This window comes from Lepisma saccharinum, chromosome 16 (genome assembly GCF_977018435.1).
Source record: "Lepisma saccharinum chromosome 16, izLepSacc3.1, whole genome shotgun sequence".
NCBI lineage: Eukaryota > Metazoa > Arthropoda > Insecta > Zygentoma > Lepismatidae > Lepisma > Lepisma saccharinum.
The window spans coordinates 55,315,140-55,336,097 of NC_139244.1; the positions used below are offsets into that span (position 1 = coordinate 55,315,140).

A 20,958-nucleotide genomic window follows, 5' to 3' on the forward strand; every position below is an offset into this window, starting at 1 on the left:
TAGACTACATCATACAGTTGGCTGCAACATCTACAATTCTCGACTTGTGCGAAGTGTTGACTTCTTAGGGCTCCTGGCAAATGTTTATCACACAAGATTTATAGTCCCAACCACACTTTTCATTTTGCATCCTACAGGCAGCCAGTCTCCTACAACTTCTACCACACATGAATTGTCTTGTCTGCAGGTACTTCTGTTCAATATTTTGTAAGAAATCTGTTGTACCATCGAAACTGACTTACATTTAGCAAATTCTGAGGGATGATAAGTTTGTGTTAACTGCATTCCATTGCCATCCAGCACCTAAATGTACAATTACATGACGGGGCCTGTTGAGAGTGCAAATTTGGAGATTTTTTTTTTATGTACTGATCTTCACCTTTTTGCTGTATGTGTTCTTGTACAATGGGATCCATGAGTATTACCGTGCAAATTGTCCATGACTATTTTCATTAATTTTACTCTAACGTCCTGTGTGTTTTTAAGATATAGATTTTTATGTATGCTGGTGCAGAAGTTGTCAACAGATTTGGTGAGAGTTTTCTTTAATTCTTGAAGCTTTCATTGATAAGTGCACGAACATGGTGATGGACAATTTGCACAGTAATACTCATGGATTCCACTGTACAGGGTGTCCACTCTAGGACCTTGATAAAATTCAAGTATAATTCCCGGTTTACGAGGCAAACTTTCCAAAAATCCAAGGGTACAAGGAAGATGTTTTATATATTTCAACCTTGTGTGTTACCACCTCTCACCACCCACCCACATACACACACAAATATAGGTCTATTAACAACATAAAGGGCCTGTGCTATTCCAATGTAATTAAAAATTCTAATTCAATTCAGTTAAATGGTATATATATTTAAAATATTTTGAGGTGCAGATTATACATTTGCCATTTTGAAAGACTCAAAATGCAAACACAAGTCACAAATGTTACGGGATATACTAATCTACAAAAAATTGTTAATTGTATGAGGATTCAAACTGAAATTTACCTAATCAACTCAAGATATCTTACCTTGCAATAACCTTTGTCTGTCAGATAGATTGTTCTGCACAGCACACTAAGAAAGTTAACACTTTCATGCCGGTAGACGAAATATTAGTCACACATGGAAATCCCTCAAGGACGGGGCTCATTTGAAGCAAAATGTAACATGTTGGAAAATGTTTTGTTAAAAACGTTGTAATAACACGAAACATGCAAATGAAGGCTCATTTTATTCAGAATTTCCAAGCCTTTAGTTCTGTAAGATAAACATGTCGATGTGTACCTACTTTCGGAAGCAACAGGCAGAGGAATTTTAAAATTTTGTTTTTTTGATTTTTTCAAAATTTGGCTAGCTCCCATCGATCTGGGCAAACTGCCACTAGTCGCTGATTGCCCCAAGTTATATAAAGGTGAATACGACAGCACAACAATCAGCTTGGAGATTAAACCCAAAAAAATTCCATGTTTTATTAATTCAGTTTCCTGTTTATTAAACTTTCATTACCAACACACTTGTTTGACGAAATATTCGTCATCCATCCTTGAGTTACTTCTGACATATATAGACCCCTTCCCGAAAGGGTTAATGGATTGAGAGAACTCTGTTTTATTTTCCATGCAGCTTTCTTTTCCGTCCTCAATAAAAATAAAAGCTAAACTGTGGAAAACTTGTATCAAGGCATTTATATGTATAAATTCAATGGGATTTGGAGTAACAAAAGTTGCAATTTTTCACGTCTACGGAGAAAAATTCAGACATAATTCCCAAAGACAATAATTCTCACAGAATTCCCCAAATTCCTGGTTAGTAGCCATCCAGTTGTACTATAAACATTCAAAACCTTGGAGGGAATTACGAATTCTTCCTAAGTTCAGAAAATCTGCCAAAGAGAAATTAGAATCGTACTGTGGAAAATTTCATCAGAATACCTGTTATATGTAAACAAATAAATAATCCTGTGTGTAACAACCCATGAAGGGCCTTGGCTTACCTACTGACTGCTGGTCTCCCTCCCACGCTTTCCTTCATCACCTCTAAGCATGGAGATCTTCAACGAGTATTGGAATAGCAGGGTGGTCAGCCCGAACGTATCCCCAGCCGTTATAGTAGGTCTCCGCGACCGGATTATGCTTACTCATTCAAAGCTACTCAATTTCCTCACGATGGTGGGGTGCCACCGGTCCTATACACAGGCCGAAAATTCCCGGAGACTGAACCCAGGATCAAACCCATGCCATCCTGCAGCCGCTGTCCAAAGCAAGGTGCCTTAGACAGCATGGCCACGGAGGAGGACTCCTGTCATATGAGATGTCATTTTTCTTTCTTATCTTTTTAATTTTTTTTTATGACAGGCAGGCTTTGCCACTAGTAATTTTTGAGAAGTTCAGTGACATGATTTTGCATACATGAAATTAACCATAAAACTGTCAGTGTAATTACCAACAAGCAAGAGTAAAAGTAACATCCCAAGCTTGAATTGCAATGTACCTCTTGGAACATCTCATCCCGCACCGTAGCTATGAGGTCTAAGGCATCATGCTTTGGGCTCCGTTTACAGGGTGCATGCAGGCTTCAATCGGCTGGGGAAGCGTAACAACTTTTCTCCCGAGATTTCAGCCTGTGTATGGGATCTGTGGCCACCCACCCACAGTCGTGCTGACCACACATCACCCCATAGCTGGTTGGATAATCTCGCACCTTGGCAGTTAGCCCTCACAGGTTGTTGCACCATGGGTTATTTTTATTTATCGAGCCCGTAACCCCTTAATTACAAGGCGACGACGCCATCGGGGAGGCCCTATTTAGAGAAACCAGAAATAAACAGTAACAATTGAAGAAAATTTAACAGGAAAAAATTTAACAATCGATTGAAACTCAAATACAGTTTACTTAACATCATTGTATTTCTTCTTTTATAAGATGCCAAACATTACATGTTAAAAAAATGAAATATATGCATGTATATTTATAATGTAAATATATATAAAAGTAACATTACATGGCATCAATACACAACAAGTATATACTTCTAGCTATTATGCACTAAACCTACACATGACGTTCCTATGTATACTTTACATATAATTACAAGAGTGCTATGTACAGTTTAGTCATAGAGAACTTGCTAAAAAGAAGTATTTTGTGTGTTTTTACATAGTCTGTAGTTATCTAATGTCTACATTTTTTTCTTTTGTTTATTCAATTTTCAGAAAAATATTATAAATTTCATGTAGGTTTCCATTTCATTATTGTCATATATATTCGTACTTATATTGATTGATAGAACAAGAAAATATTCGAAATATTTTCAAAATTAGATTGTCAAACTTTAAAATGAATAACTGATTTTCAAATGAATGGCCAACTCCTTTTCTTTTGTCAGGAATGGGCAGTGTTTCCAACTGAACTAACATAAACTGAAAGGTTTCTACTTAATAAAAGCTGCCAGTGGACTAATAACATTGCTTCGATCATCTACATATTAAACATTGAAAAATAGCTTCAGCATAAAACTCATTGAATAGTAATTAAACAATTCTAATATCAGCAATAATGAGCATAGAGAAACAAATATAAATACATATAATATAAACAAACACACACACACACACAAAAGAATGCTGTACTGTATTTACATATTGCTTTGAACATTTATTGAATACTTCAAACACTTGATGAACTGAACAAATCTCTATCACTCATACAAAAAAAATGTCCTTTTCTTTTATATACAGGACTTTACGTTGACAACAATGTTAAATGTTTAAAAACATGAAAATAATTGCTTCTTTTTTGTCTACAGAATAGTTGTACAATAGACATAATTGCTACTACCTTAACAATTTTTTTTGCCTGTTTATTGTTTATTGAATAAAACAAATATATTTATTTACTTATTTACACACAAAAGGACCTCATTTTTACTAATTTTACTCCACTAACACCAATTTGATATTGATGTGCAATCTGAAAAATATGGTGAAGCAGTCAAACAACACGTTGCTACCTGAGTTGTCTCACCAGGAGGAAGGACATGCCTTGTATACACATTCAGTAAAATATTGTATGGAATGAGTTGTACATATGTAAATAAACGATGCAGTTTGTTATTACAAATGAAACTTTAAAAAGGGCAAAAAAAGATCATCGCACCCATAAAATAAACATCGCCAATTAAAAAACCTCCCATTTGCAGTAACTTATAACTGAGTAAAGTGTTTAAAACAATAACATCAGATTTTTAACTGCATATACTTGGGTGTCAAGTATTCTCTAATATAATGAATACTTCACTTCCGTGAATTATAATAAAATGTCTGTATACTTTTGTTTAAGAGAAAATAAAAAATCACAAACCACAGCACAAGCAGTTCACCAATTTCACGTACTTGCATAATCCCTGCAGAAAATCAACCTGAACCGTTGTTTTCAAGGCACATCAAAATACAAAACATTTCGCGCAAAAGAACAAATTCTTTTGGTACGCAGCTGCCTCAAAAATCCAATCCTTTTCTCTTTATCCACTCTAACAATGCACTATCACTTACTTATATTGCTGATATGTCAAGACACAATTCGTTCGATACTAGTTCCTGTCGGGCGACATGTTATTTTGATTACCTGTCATTTCTATTTCTCGTTGTGCTTTGGAAATTTTCACTTTGTCCTTGGGTGTGCCGTCTTCGCCAGTTTCCATTGCGAACATTTTCATCTTCTCCTTGAAGGTTAACTTTTCAGGACCTGGTGTTGTCCTTGAGGCCATCATCTTCTGATTTTGCTGTTCCTGTAATCTCCTCATTCTTGGATCCCTGGTGGAAAGCGAGAGAAAGAAAAAGAAATTAATTAACTATACATACTCGTGGAGTAATTTTGATGAATCAGTAATTCTGAAATTCATATTCGTTGAGAAGAATAAGAAAATTAAAATGTATATGTTGCAAGTTACTTTGGTGGCTGAACACATTGAGTGACAGATTCGCAATCTTGTCACTCAAGGTTCCGAGTTTCAGTCCTGGCCTGAGCAAGGATATTCATCCTCAATTTCATTAAACTGTCATTCATCATTCAGTGTTGCAATTTTGCTAAAGTGGAAAAAAAAGCAATGAAAAATAAGAAAAATTCAAAATACAAATTGTGCATTGTGATACCTTTACACTTGGAATTGTGTGGTAGCATATTGATTACCATCACCAACATTTATGCTCCACTTTTTGACAAGACGATAGACCGACATTAGAAATTCTGAATCTGCACTGAGAACTTCTAGCAACAAGGACCATGGAATTGTGAGGTACACAAAGTGAGAGTATTGTAGGGGAAACTATCAATCAAGGTTCCTGCTCATATTGATAAAACAATTTCCCTGACTTTTCAAGCAAATTTCCAGACCATTCAATATTGTTTTGGCTTACTATAACTTACAAAACACTTTTCGAGTAGAAATAGAAAAGTAATGGTTTCAGTTTTAAGAAACGCACATTTTATGGATTTCTTGTGACTTACAAACACCTGTATCAAATTATGGATTACGAATATTCAAAAAAGCCATATTTGCAGCATCTACAAGACCATATTTAATATCCCCTGAGTTTCCAAAGCTTTCCAAGATTTACCAAGTCAATGGGCCCATACTTCTGCACTGCTCTCCTTTTTTTTTTTCCTGACCTGATTAATTTTGAAGGTCCATGTTATGGAGTCTGAATCGGATGCCAGAACTTACAACAATAACAAAGGTAGCAGAAGTTCAAAATTCATGAGGGTCAGAAAAGAATGGAGAACTGTGCAGAAACAAAGATCTTTCCCCCATACAATATCAAAGATCATGCTCAACTAGAATACAGATTATTGAAATGCATACGAAAACATTAGGCTTTGACAATGGCACAACCACAGGGGGAGGCATTGCCCCCCCAACCTTGGACAGAAAGCAATTCTAGGGGAGCAAAGGGGGTACAGAGGGGCAATTGCCCCCCTCAGTTCCAAATCTAATGCGAATAAAAATACATTTTAAAATTTTCTTGCTCACTTGGCTCGCACGCAATACCTACTTTTCTTAATCTTATCAAGTTGAGAGCCATAGCCAAGGTCAGCGGGAGTCGGCCCTGGGTGCTGAGCCGAATGATCTAAATGAAAAAGTTGTAAGAGAGAGAGAGAATGCCTTGGCATCCTGTGAAATTATTTGCACCCTATTAAATCAATAGTGTTTTCAGTTTGCAAAAAAATTGAATCTTAAAAATTACCTTGCGAGCGAACTGTAATTCATTGTAAATTACCAGAGAGACAGACATTTCTTAATTGATTTAGCCTTAAATGCATGAACAATTGTTTGGAGGAAAAGGAGTGTGCACATTTGAGACAATTTATTCAATTTTTGCTGTTGCTTTATTACAAGGTGAATGAATTGATTATGTAATGTATTTAAATAATATACATATGTTATATGTAGTAAAGAAACTTTGAATATGTACGCAATTAGTGTTGCATGTTGCATTTTCTGATTTTACTTCACTCAATGCTGTGTATGTGTAAAACATATGTTGTACGAAAATTATACATGTTATATGTAAAAAAATATATTTAGAATGCATTTATCATGCATTTTCTGCCTTTTCTGCCTTTCAAATATACAGATTGGTGCTTGTTTTCCATTATTAATGTGAAATTGAATGTTTTGAAAAAAATATAAATAATAATACTACCAATACTACTACTACTAATAATAATAATATCATTGTTGTTGTTATATTATTATAATTATTGATATGTTTATCCTGATACTTGTTTGCCTACCCAAGACAAAAATTTGTGGTTGCACCTCTGGGCTTTGAAAAGCAACTAACATAAAACCTTTATACGTATAAGCCTTCTTCTTAAGTAAAGAAACTGTGAGAATTGCAAGCTTAAAATTCCTTGGCAACAAGAATTAATGGTAAATTCTGAATTGGCAAACACTACAGTTGTCCACATTAATATTAATACACTGATATGTTAGACAAATTAAAATTAAGCATGTTCTTCTACAGTATTTAAACATTCCTTGCAGATTTTCTACCATTTCTGAGCATACAGCTTTCTGATATCACTAGTTCCATGAATGTGGATAATGTGATAATATTTAAGGTGTGAACACATACCTATAGACTTCCTGGGCTCCTATCACACCAGGCGTATTTCCTGTGAATGATCCATCGGGACTTCTTGGTGTGGCCAATAGTGTCTCGGCTTCATTGATGAAGTTCTGGAAATAAAGAGATGTGTCAGAAACCAAAATTAATGAACACTGCAAATGTCAAAGTAATCTATCTATATACGAGGGTCACTATTTATATTTTGAGCCTAACAATGAAAAAACAGGAATTTGGCATTGAAAACTGCTTTATTGTTTTTCGAAGTATTCTCCTTTATGGTCAATACACTTTTGCATTCGTTCGAACCATTTGTCAAAGCAGTTTTTCCAATCTTCTTGAGACACCTCCATAATATGGTTTTTGAACACATCAACGGGGTCTTCCGCCGACGAAAATCGTTGTCCACACAATTTATTCTTGACATTCGGGAACAAGAAGAAGTCATTGGGTGCCAAATCAGGACTGTACGGTGGATGACCCATCAATTTGATTTTTTGACTGTTCATAAAGTCTGTTGTTAGACGAGATGTGTGACAGCTGGCATTGTCTTGATGAAGAATGATCCGACGGAGTTTGTTTTCCGTATTTGACCGAAGACCTCTGGCAAACAAATTGTTGTGTACCATTCAGAGTTGACCGTTCTACGTTCCTCTAAAGGCACAGTTGCCACATGACCAGTTTTCCAGAAAAAACAGGCGACCATTTGTTTCGATGTGCTTTGAGCGCGAACAACTTTTGTTGGATTGGGTTCATCTTGAAACACCCATACAGTCGACTGCTGTTTACGTTCCGGCTCATAGGCATATATCCATGATTCGTCACCTGTTACAATCTTATATACGTCTTTTGAAGCACCACGATTGTATTTATTGAGAATTTGTTTGCACCAATTGACGCGAGCGTCTTTTTGAGTTTTTGTCAAATTGTGTGGGATCCAACGAGAACATACCTTTCTCACAGCTAAATGATCATGTAACATTTTATATATGCTGGTGGAACTAATGCCTATGGTTGCCTCAATCTCACAGTATGTCACATGACGATCTTGCAGTATTAGGTTTTGCACAGCATCAATGTTTTCATGAACAACAACTGATTTTGGACGACCTTCGTGAATCTCGTCGGTGAGCAAATGGCGGCCACAATTAAATTCGTTATACCATCATTTCACAGTGGCAAAGGATGGGGCTTCATCGCCAAATGTGGAAGTAAGTTGATCGATGCACTCTTGTCTTGATAATGCACGTCGAAAATCGTAAAAAATCATCGCACAAAAATGTTCACGAGTTAATTCCATGTTATTGTTGTCGCGCAATCTCCAAGGCAACATAAACAACACAAATCAAGCTATTGACAAAACATTTGAAGTACGTTATGGTCAATAATACCAGACGATTCCGTGCAAACGTCAAATCGCGCCTAACTTCAATCAGTGTTGCCAAGGCTCAAAATATAAATAGTGACCCTCGTATATAAAAATGGATGTATGTGTGTGGCTGTGTGTGTGTGGGTGTGTATATAAGTTTGTTCCGGCATAACTCTCGAATGCCTGGAGCAATTTTAACCAAACTTGGTACACGTATCACTTGCAATCTGCAAAGAATACTTTTGGGGTAAAACACCCCTGGCACCCCTGGGGGTGACATGTAAAAATAATCCAAAACGACCGATATTAAATTCCGCACAGACAGACATCCGTGACTCTTTGCAACCCAGCACAACGATAGTGTTTCTCATGTTATCTAAAATTCAGGTGGTGTTGCGAAAACGACAGATATTAGTGTGGAATCCATACTTTTCGTGACACTCCCAATGCGGTTCAACTTCAAGATCATTACCTACCGGCATAGGGAAGAGAGGGGGGTGAAAAATAAAATGCCACAAATGACCTAGATTAGTGTGGAATCCATAGTTTCGGAGTCGCTAAGTTAATTGGTGACATTCACGATCACATTTAAAACTAGTTACATTTTACACTATAGTTAGAATTCATTATTTTCCTGTCTAATACAAGATTGGGATAAAAAAAAATACCTGGGCAACACCAGGTAATCAGCTAATTAAGTATAAAAGAGCTCCTGCTTAGTGGAATCGTACGCAGTGTCAAGTTTGAGTACCAGTGGGAGCTTCAAAATTTGGTGTTGGCCCAACATCATAAGGACAATTGGAGAGCTACTTGAAAGGAAGAAAAGGGATCTGGTCTTGAAAGCCACAAAACAGATACAAGGGACTCTCTATGCATTATCCATGTAAAAAGCTGCTTGGCAGGCTCTGGTCCACAGAGGGCTGTTGGCCCACATTATTTAGTTTTAATTAACTACAAAAAATACTCCTCACTTTTTAATGCAATTTGTCCCTTTAATTTTTTTTGTCTCTAACTTTTCCTAACCATATGCATCTCACCTAATTAGCACAATAACATGGTAGGCAATTTTGTAATTTTTTCTTTTAATGAATTCCCATCAATTCGTACCTCTGATTAATAGTTAGTTGTCTTCCTATGATTTTTATGTACTTTGAAAAATGTATCAAACAAAATCTATAGTTGCAAGAGGCTTACAGCATTAGAAGATCTTGCCTGCTAAAGGTTACCTGACTTTTCTAACAACCCTGGTGTGTATAAATACACATTTAAATGTTTCAGTATCATTAATGAGAAGCAAAAGTCACACTTTATTTATAAGTAGTTCAAGACAGAAGAAAATGTGCATAAAATAGACCAAAATATGTGTGAAAATATTTTGGTACAGGAAAAAAAAACCTCTTTATCTACATTTGCACAGTGATCAAATGAGAACTGAGATTTTTTAAAGGCAGGGAACAATAAAAGAATGACTGAATGCACAATTATGAATCATCAGTTCGAAATATGAGGGATAGTCGGAAATAAAATTTCCCATATGTGCATTTCTATAAAGCGTGGAGGGTTTCAGTTGGTTCCACGTTGTGGTTACATGGGCATCATCCTTCTTTTGGTGTCTGATGCATGACCTTTTCCTTGCATAGGGCACCAGCATCCTGCTGTGTTGAAGACAGGAATAGTTGGGAAGTGTGTGCCTGGACAGCATGGAGAACAGAGTTGTGTTGCAATTGTGGACAAAGGATGAAGTGCGAGCTCTTGTTCACTACGAATGGGCATATGGGACTGAAGACTGCCATTCGATGAAAGAGATCCAGCCTTCAGAGATCAGGCATCCTCCTCTGGGATGACAATGCAACACCCTACAGTTGGGAGCACCTGAACCACCTGTCCTACAGTCCTGACCTCGCACCTAATGACTTTCACTTTTTACCTGTCCTGAAAAAGGCACCGGGAGGGAAGCTTTTCACAAAAAACAGCAGAAGTGGAAGCTGCCGTACATAACTTCATCTGTAAACAGGACACACAGTTTTACGAACAGGGTTTCTTGAAACTTGTGAAGCTGTACAACAAGTGCCTGAATGTCACTTGGGACTATGTGGAAAAATAGTGTAAAGATGCCTCTTTCTGCTCATGTCATGTTCTTGCTCCAGAATTAAAACTCTCTGCAGATGGCAGACTACGGAAACATTTTTCCTGCCTATTCCTACAGTAGAAATTTAATTAAAAAATCCAGGTTCAAATAGGACTTGAACCAGGGACTCTGGCATAGTGTGCCATTGCTCTACCAACTGTCAAGTCTTTGTTGAGCCTGCATTTTAGGTTTAAATTTCTACATAGTACATCTCCTGTGCATGCCAAATTATAAGGTGAAGATATCTACAGTGCAATTAAAAAAAATGTCAAAGTAAGCTACTCCAAGAATTTTCAGGGATTACATAATTTCAAAAGATTTGGTCTACATGGTCGGTCACCCGACTTGATTTTATCAAATTATTTCTTATGAATGAAAAAATATGCATGTTCATGAACTCAAAGCAGAACCATCTGCATATGTGGTTTCAAATGAGAAAAAGTCCAACTTAATGCTTCTGAATACAACTCTAGAAAGAGAGGCTTTGGAGTTGACAATACACAATGAAAAGTTCTTATGTATGCTTAGTTTAAATCATAATCAATTCAATAGTAACCAGAGAAATTTCAACCTTGATGCTTAAAATTATGAAGCAGTATATTAAAGGAGAACATCTTTATGTTGCGAATATACAATGCATGTGTTTCTAAACTCTAAAGTTTGCCTGTAAAATATTCTCATAAAGTAAACTTTGATTCAGAAAATCCAGATTCATAGGTTGCCAACTGTGTCAGTCTGTTATCTTCAAATTTACTTTTATATAGAGCTGGCAGAATACATCGGAAGAAATTTTGCTATTCAAGAAGAAAGACGACTACTTGAAATTTCCTGGGCTATATTTTTCCATTACATGTTTCATGAATTACATACGAGGGTAAATCAAAAAGTAAAGGAAATGTTGTGTTTTCGCAGGAATAAACTAAGACTGGGTGTGTCTGACATCACCATATGTATACTTGGAGTGATGTGGAAGTAGGAATATCCATCACTGCCCCATTCAGTCAAGTGTTGCGGAGCAAGAAGGTCACACGTATGGATGCACCACTCCACAAATGCACCATCGAGGAACAGCATGCCATTCTGCACTTAAACCGGCAGACATCCACCATTACTTTTTAATTTACTCTAAAGCTGTTAGTGGTCCACCCACTCATACACCTTTCATTGAGTCATAGTGCTGTGTGTTCGTCGGTTCAGGTCAGATGACGAGGTCCAGCAGGCGGTGCAGACGTGGCTTCGTGAGCAACCAAAAACCTTCTTTGTGGATGGGATACAGAAGCTGATTGCATGATACCAAAAGTGCATTGCTGTGCAGGGGGGATATGTGTAGTTCTTCTCGTGTGGAAATAAAGATGTTATGTGAAACTTGCCTTTACTTTTTGATTTACCCTCTTACAAATAAATAAAATACAAATAAAACTTCTCCTAAATTGTCAGTCTGTTGCCTCCGGAATTGCTCTACTAATTGTCATCTTATACTTGTATAGACGAATTCCCTCTAATACAGAAATAGCACTACACATAGACTTTTGCATCACTGTATAATGTTACTGGAAAAATTCAATATATATAAAATAAAAGTTTATACTTACATTAGGATCTTCCCTAACTCGTTCTTGATTAGCGTTTGAGTCGTAATTCAACTTGCTGTCATGGAATGAAACTCGCTTTGGAGGCTGCTGCTCTGTTCGCGTTGTTGTGCTTGTACGAAGAACTCCTTGCTGTGACATCACCGCGTAGGATGACCCCCTCTCTGGAGGGGGAGGGGCCCCGGGTGAGGGGGAAATTGTACTGCCGCTGTGGTAGCTTCCGCTGGGAGAAACGGAACTCACGGAACTCATTAAAAGCGAGTCCAGCCTCTGGGTTCCGCTTGGGTTGTTCGTGCCCAATGAGGGGGGAGGGGATTTTGGCAGTGGAGGGCTTTGTTCCTGGGAAACGTGTGGACTAGCTGGGTGGTTTGGCTGCGGGTACCCATTGTATTGTGATGTTGGTCCGTTTGTAACCAGATTGTCAAGCCGGAGGGGTCCTGTAGCCGGTGAGGATACTTTCGGTCCATACTGGTTGTTGGTTTGATTTGGATGCGAATTATGCATATTGTTATGATTTGGTGATGACAGTTGTTTGGCTACTGCCAGTGCGTGCTGCTGCCTCTGCAGTTCCTGTTGGTGCAGCTGAATTTGCCTCAGCTCCTGCTGTTTCAGTTCTTGTTGCTGTTGGATTTGTTGTAATCGCATTTCCTCCTCCTGCAACAATTTTTTAATTAAATATTTGATTACAAAGCAAACAAAAGAATATTAGACTAGGAAGAGAGGCAACAAGAAATTTTGAGAAAGTCAAATATATTTCTCAACTAATTTGTGAATTTACCTACATTGAATTTCAGTAAATCTCATGTTATAGGTCTTTTCCAGTCTTATGGCGGGCACCTTACATGCTGGCAAGGGGAGTGGGGAAGCAATCAATCCAGCATGATAAGAAACACAGCAGCCTGTAGAACAAGGTGCAGGAAGCACCTTCTCCCCTCGACATCGTAACTCTCAGTGCCACCGCTGTTGTCTGGTTGGTCTGCTGCATATTCCGTTCCCCACTTCCCTTGCAAGCATGAGGGTTGCCTGCCATAAGAGTAGAAAAGACCTCTAACAATACATAAGAGGAAAGTACTGTAATGAAACTGTTAAAACGTAAACAAATATATACAGAGTGTCATCAAAATAAACAATTTTTCTCAATATCATTTTTGTTGTTGGTGCGTCATTTCAGTGTTAAAGATGTTTAAAGAAGCCTGTTTTGCTGCCTGTATGGTGGGAACCCAATACAACATTTAATCGCATCTGTAATGTTACTTCCTGTCGTGAAGCGGTTCATGCCAGAGTTGCAAGGAACACACATATTCTGTAAAAATCACATAGCTACAATCAGCCACGCTAGGTGCTGTAAAAAAAAGCAAGGAACACGTTCCGCAACACAATGGGAAGCAAATCAGTGATACAAGAAATGGTGGGAAAACAATGTATTCAAAAGGAAGTGATTATATTGGATTTTGTCTCAACTTATGTGTGTTTATTTGCAAATCTGATTGGCCTATTGACATCTACATTTTAATCTATCCACTTGTCCTTCTCATACTGGTTGTCTTAAACACACTATATGTCAAAGACAACATACAGATATGGGTGCTTCTTGCAACCCTGGCACACAGAGAATTAGGGTGATAAAACTATTTTTTTTATTTGGTGGATTGTTAATAAATGAATCCTCACAAGTTAAGACTATGAAATTACTTGCAGCAGTATCAGAGCTCTGATCAATGTGAGAATGAACTTGTAACAAGCATTAATGTACTCTCCTTTATGTGCCCCTTTCACTCATTGCTTAGACAATTTAGTTATGATTTACCAGAAGAAATTTGATCTGTAACTAAAGTAAGAGATGCCATTCAGTGTAATTATCATTACCTTTCTTTTCTGAGCCTCGTGAATTAATCGTTCTTCTGCTTCTCGTGCTGCTTCAAGCTCTTGTTGCTTCCGACGCATTTCTTCCAATTTTCGTTGTCGTTCGGCTTCTTCCAGAGCAGGAGTCCATGTTGCTTCCTAATAAATAAAAGATTCAACATTTAAAATGAGCCTTTATGCATTGTTAATTAATAACAACAATGAAATAAAAGTGGTGATGGTATTTGCACTGAATGGGAAACACCAACTTGATAAAAGCACACCTTAAACTTGTACAAGTGGCAATATTTCAGCACTGATACCACTAGAAAAAGTGTTGAAATATTGCCAAAAAATATAGCACTTGTTGAAGTGTAATTTTTTTTTTATAAATGTGCAATAAAAAGCAATATCAGTAGCAAAGTGATGAATATGATTAACAATGTTTGAATAAATAAGAAGAAACTAGTACTCACTGTTCTTTCTTTTTTGCTCTATTAATTTCAGTGTCCACTGCCACCATCCTCGTTGGAACGTGTTGTACTGCTGCTTGGCATGCTTCCATTGTTCATAGTTCTCCGGCTGCCATTAGTGCGCTGTTGTTAACTGTACATCTGCATCCGTGTTGTCTGCCTATCCACTATCACAGATAACACGGACGCAGACGTACAGTTAACAACAGTGCACCTAGCAGAAGCCAGAGAACTATGAACAATGAAAGCATGCCAAGGAACAGTACAACAAGTTCCAATGAGGATGGTGGCAGTGGACACTGAAATTAATAGAACAAAGAACAAAGAACAGTTTCGCGTATAAAGTGAGTGAGTACTAGTTTCTCTTTATTTATCTACTACCGCGTGCCTCTTTCCCAATTATGAAAATGTTTGAATATTGATCATAGATATACAGGTTTGGCATTTCAGTGCAGTACTATTCTCCTGCAAGGAAGAACTTTAAAAATGTGATTTGTAGTTCCGTTTTCTCATAATGATCTCCAATCTCATAACATTAGTCCTTCTCGTAAGTGGGCAAAAACCATTTTTTGTAATATGTTATGTATTTAAGTATATTTATAATGCACAAACAAAATTTTTACAGCATTTAAAATATCATCATATTCCTCAGGTGTGGTTAAATATCAGCATCATAATCAGAAAATTTCCTGCTTTGTTCACTGAATTTGCTGATTAACAATTTACAAAAAGAAGTAATGGAGTACTTTAATCGATTTCATGTTGAATGTTTTGCATACATTCCAATCCACATTTCATATATATACTTTTTATGAATAATGAACATACTTACAAACTTATATCCATTCCAACAATAGAATTGGATTGGATCCTACAATATTTTACCTTTGATCAATTGTTATAATTACCTGTAAAAATATAATGAATACGAATCAAAGACACTTCCTTACCTGTGGTGGTTTACTTGGCCCATTTTGGTTTTCCTGCTGACTGCGACGTTGTCGAGACCTTTCCAAATCTTCCTGGACTATTCTTAATAAGCCACGCCTGTCAATAGTATCCTGCAAGAGACAGGAAAATTTACAGTTATTTCTATCACAATTTAGTGTCTAATTGACGATTAATGGAGGAAGAGAGAATACACAATTTGAGATAAATCATTAACATAAGCACTATTCTTGATGTATGTTTTAGAGCTAACACACCATCATCTTAAAATTCATAACACAAAGCATGACCAAAAGACCTATCAACAAGCAGACAATACTAATATCTGAGCTCTGGTACAATATAGGTGAAACACAGGCTGGTGAAGGAATTAACAAAGCATGAACTAATACTAGATCATTACTCACACAAAAGCAATTTAGTATCACTAAGCACATGGAAATACACTACACATGTAAAAAGCTAAATCCCATGGCATTTTGCAGAACAGTGGCAAGTCAATACTGCCAGTTATCTTGTATAAATTCCTAGAGACAGATAACTTACCTAGTGACAGGCAAACTCTTTGATGCTAGTATTCACATTTCATTAATGAGTGACAAATGTTTAACTGGTCACAGAGTATAATTTACTGGTTAACTAAAATTGCACATAAGTAATTACGTTTTAAGGTGTGCATGGAGGGGTCCTTGCCTTGTTCTATATTCCCCTCAATCTTCCCAATGGAATTTTTGGTTTTTAGGTCCTCCGAGGCAATGACATGCAATGTGTTCATTCACATATTAAATTATTAACTAATTAAATTACTACTTTAAAGTACATCAATAGAAAGCCTTCACAACTCTCTTTTTCTTTTAGTCTAGATCTAAAAGTCATACCGTACCCTATAGAAATGTTATTTATATACATTTTATAAATGTATTTTTCCATTTTTTAAATTTTTGTGTGACTCTTATGGTTTTGTGAAATCTTTGTAGTACACTACAGTCCTGTTTAACCGAATCCCTATTAACCACATTTCTGGGTTAATCGAATCGCTAAAAAAAGCCTTTACTCGTGCCCGACCATGTTTTACGCAGGAGCACTGATGAAGCACTTTTGTCTTTGTTTTGGTCTAACAGTTAGTTATCAAAGAGTATGTTCACTGTTACAATGCGTTGGCTGTACTCACTCACTCCCCCATCCCCCATCTATTTTTAGCAAGCATACTGTGCTGTACGCTCAAGGACAAGAGACACCTGCCAGTTGAGATTTGCAATTCAGTTCGGTGTGCCTGAAATCTTTTTGTTTACGCCTACATGCTGAAATGCATATGTACTGTATATCAAAATAGTGTACATAATAAAATGTATATACTGTTTATATAAAAAAGAACCTTTATTCCTGTTTAACCAAAGTTTCGTTGAATCGAAGCACCATAGGTCCCATCAAATTTGGTTAAACGGGACTGTAGTGTAATATGAAATTTTGCATTCGAAGAGCTTTCACAGAAAAATAAAATCAGATGACTCAATCAAAAGTTACAGGCTAAAACTGGGTTGTGACTGCCGTTTTCCAATATGGTGGCTCAATGTGCTTTCTGTCAGTGCCTACAATGTTTACAATCACTAAATATGTAGCAATAAATAACAAGCTTGCTAAGTTTATACTTTTATATATAAAATGCATAATTCTGTTAAAATTGTGACTTAATATTCTGGACTAGACTAAAGTTGACAGTAACTATATGTTTCATAGATACGGAAGAACTATGATGATAAAGCAAAATAATGATGAAAAGCTTCAACTATAAAATCTCCAAAAAAAATTATGAAATTATATAATTTTCATGTTAATTTAATCATCACATGAATTTCACAAATAAAGTATGTAACATTACAGAAAATAATAATAACAATGCAAATTAATCCTAAATGCTAGGGTCAAAGTTGCTGGGTGTGACAAGTACAGACTAATGTCTAGCACTGGCACGTAGTATTAGTGGTATTTAGTTATCATCTCTCTTACATCGTCATCTTCCCCCTCCTCCTCATCATCCTGCCTCGCAGCCTCCTCGGCCCTTCGCTGAAATTCTCGCTCCAAGCGCAAAGCACGGAGCTGCTCCTCCTGCTGTGCTGTTCGTGCAGGCAGAGTTTCCAACTCGGATATTTGTTGATCGCGCCACTGCCTTGCAGCTTCACGCCTTCGCTGTTGCTCCTAGTGGCACGTTAAGAAAGATAGCACAAACTAACATAACAATGAACAAAAGAAACAAACTCAAAAAAATCATAAATAAATAAAGTTGTATTTAAAATAAAATAGGAAATTATAGATTGTAAAATATTTTTAAATAAAGACCATAAAATTCCAGTAAAAAAGCACGAGGTACACTTCAATGCAGTGCACCCTGAGAAACATATTTCTGAAGGCTAAAACAGTTCTGGTGTTTGGGTCCAGAGTGTGAATAATTCTTGGTGAAGTTGTATGTTGTCTTGCATCTTGTTTTATGTGCAGAGATTTCAAGTGTAAAACCTAACGTTCTCTCGATATACAGAGTGTTCCATTGAAACCTCCCACATTTCAATGCATCATTGCTAAACGGTTATGAAACATAATGAAATGCAAGAAGCACTAAACACAAATACACCAATACACCTCTATGTGTGCACCGTTTGTAGCACGAATAATACCCAATCTGAGAACCTCCGGATTGTTTATTAACATTTCCAGTCGCCAAAAACTTCCCACACCATGCCTTAATGGTTTTGCCATCAGGTGGTTCACCTCCATATTCTCTCCGGTAATTTCTTTGCACTCTAATGATTGATTTGGTCTCTGCATACCAGAATACAGATTGTGCTTGCTGCTGCGGAGTCGCCATTGTGGTTTATGCGATTGTGGTGCTGCATAGTGAAAGAACGGTGAACTTCGAGGTCATGCAACAAAATTCTTTGAGTTTCTCTTTCGTCAAGTACCACTCGCATTCAATTGTGTTTCACTTCCTTTTAGCATGGATGAATTGAAATGTGGGAGATTTGAACAGAACACGCTGTATGTTCTTGCTTTTATATGTCTTGATAATGAATTTATCTTGGTAAGTTTAATCTCAATTAGACAGATCTGTCTAAATCTACACAGTCCTGAACTAGTCTTGGACAAAACTTGTCTACATATCAAGTTCGGTTCTATTATGTCCTGCACTTCCAGAGAGATCAAATGGATATCTCTAGATACAATATTCCTGGATTTTACACTTTCCCATATTATACATTCAATTTTCATGGTCGCACCACAGCAAACTGTTATAATTCTTCCTCCGATTTTATATTTTCCTATATTTTAAGTTTTTCAATTTCATCACCTGAAACATTTAAAATCAAGGTTTCATCGTATATACAGTCTGTAACAAAATAACTGCACCACCTAAAAATGAGAGGAATATTGAAATACGTGTTTAAATTGCCATTGTAATAATGTGCAAAACAATGGCAAATTGCAGCTGGGATTGTTCCTTGATTCTTTTTTGTTATTTTGCACTGCTGTCATTCATTCCACTCTCTGCCAACAGGTGTCTCTGATGTCTGTGTGCACATGTGCCGCCTGTTCCTGACGTGCAGCTGTGTTTACTGGTGGAAATCATGTGAATAGTGGGTGGAAAATCTGTGTAATGGATTTCACTCTATCGCTAGATTACTAAAGTGTGTCTGAAAGGTAGTCTGGACTATTCTCAATTACTAAAGTGCAGTAACTGTGACCAGTGTACAGGCATGGGGAAAATCCTAAGTGACACTTCACCATGCAAACACGGCAAGATTATGGCCCTGAAATCAGCTGGTTTTTCATATATAGACATATAAAACAAGGCCCAGGATTAATCTAAAGTAAAATATGAGCAGGATAATTGTTTACATATCACCTAAAACACAGCTTGCATTCCATTGTGTTACGTGGTGCTGTTATTTTGTTACAGACTGTAAATGAAGCAATCATGCTAATTATAATTAAAGTTATTCTTTGAGGACTACTAACAATAAAGACACATTTTTCTTCTAATTCATTTAATTTAATCAGAACCCTAAAACAAAAGCTGACCAGCAGACTAATAATGGCAAACAAAACACTGACAAGTAGCAACCACCACCAAAGCAGACACAGTTGAAGACAACAGTATATACACGTGATCTGTTTTTGCCCCAACATAGTAAGCAGATGAATGGCAATGCAAACTACAATATATAGTTGGAAAGATAGTTCTTTTAGTTTTTCTTCATTGCACTCTTTCAACTCTTAACCACTAATTAAAAAAATAATATAGGATTATCAAATTTTCTCATTGTCAAAATTCCATTAGAAATACACAATTAACTGGGCCACTTCAAACCATGTGTTTAGTTCTAACTACCCTAACAGTGAATGAAGTGGGCTTAAAATGTTTCCAAACATTTTGGGTACTGGTACATGTATTTATTACATACTTTATACAGTACATACTTACGTAGTTTGGTAAAGACTGTGATGTATTGCTACAGCATTAAGTGCATAAACATTTTTTAACCTATTTAGTTTATCACTTGTGCCATTAGCTTTGAAGAATATGAAACTGACATGTTAAGGAAGTGTTTAAACTAGATTTAAGTCAATTTTTGGCAGTTTGCCAGTTTTATTACATAGAATCTCATATTCATTACTAAAATTTGAACTCAAATTTCAACACATTTTTTTAGTATTAAAAAATGCAGCTTCTCAAGAACAGATCATTTTTCTGAAATAACCCTAAAAGAAGAACTAATTAAAATCATACTTTTTTCTTTGTAGTGACTAAACTTTTTATTACGTTTTGACACAATAAGTTTACTATGAAAGAATCTTACCTTTTCTCTTTCTTCTCGTTCCCATGGGTTTGTGGCATTGAACTGATACTGCCGTGGTGCCTGATTGGCATTTGATGTTGGGCAGTAACTGCCCCTTGGGGGATCAGCATTGCTTGCGGTATACCTATAAGAAGAGATATGAAACATAAAATCTGTACCCAACACATTCTGAACAATGAAATTAGCTTCACTTCATTTTTCTCATTTTAGTTCACTTCAGAATAATCACAATGACAAGGATGAAATTAACGAAGAGACTGTCACAAAGGAATATCGATGTTCAGGTTGGGACACAAACCTGGGAACTTGAGGGACTCGCAAGACTGAGAGTCAATCAATTAAAAAACTCTGCTATCAGTGTGGTTCACATTATACCTGGTGATCCGTTTGAGATGTCAGAAGAGTAAACCTTTATACACAAGAGGTTAATGTATGTATCTGTGAGCAGTTTGTCATTATAAGCACAAATGATGTAAGTTTCGAGTGATTGGAGGTTTACTGACTTCAGCTGCGTGGCGACAGTAGCATGCATGTAATACTCGAAAATTTTGCATACCATACGACAGACATACTGTGTGCCCTGTTGTGACGTGACCACCACCTTTGTTACCATGCACATTAGCGCCGCCATGT

The 20,958-nt window shown here is 36.7% G+C and overlaps 1 protein-coding gene across 7 annotated transcripts in view; it reads right to left on the reverse strand.

The window, feature by feature from the left end:
* Positions 1-2,886: 2,886 nt before the first annotated feature.
* cno (adherens junction formation factor afadin) overlaps positions 2,887-20,958 on the reverse strand; it is a 446,647-nt gene continuing 428,575 nt past the window's right edge. For 6 of the 7 annotated variants that reach the window (XM_083138204.1, XM_083138208.1, XM_083138207.1 and 3 more), the window contains 7 exons: positions 20,326-20,449; positions 17,483-17,671; positions 15,478-15,588; positions 14,079-14,213; positions 12,216-12,866; positions 7,136-7,239; positions 2,887-4,810 (listed from right to left, as the gene is read on the reverse strand). In XM_083138204.1, coding sequence (XP_082994330.1) covers positions 4,588-4,810; positions 7,136-7,239; positions 12,216-12,866; positions 14,079-14,213; positions 15,478-15,588; positions 17,483-17,671; positions 20,326-20,449 — 1,537 coding nt within the window. In that variant the 3' untranslated portion in view covers positions 2,887-4,587. The remainder of the gene's footprint in view (positions 4,811-7,135; positions 7,240-12,215; positions 12,867-14,078; positions 14,214-15,477; positions 15,589-17,482; positions 17,672-20,325; positions 20,450-20,958) is intronic. The other variant, XM_083138206.1, reaches the window with a different exon arrangement.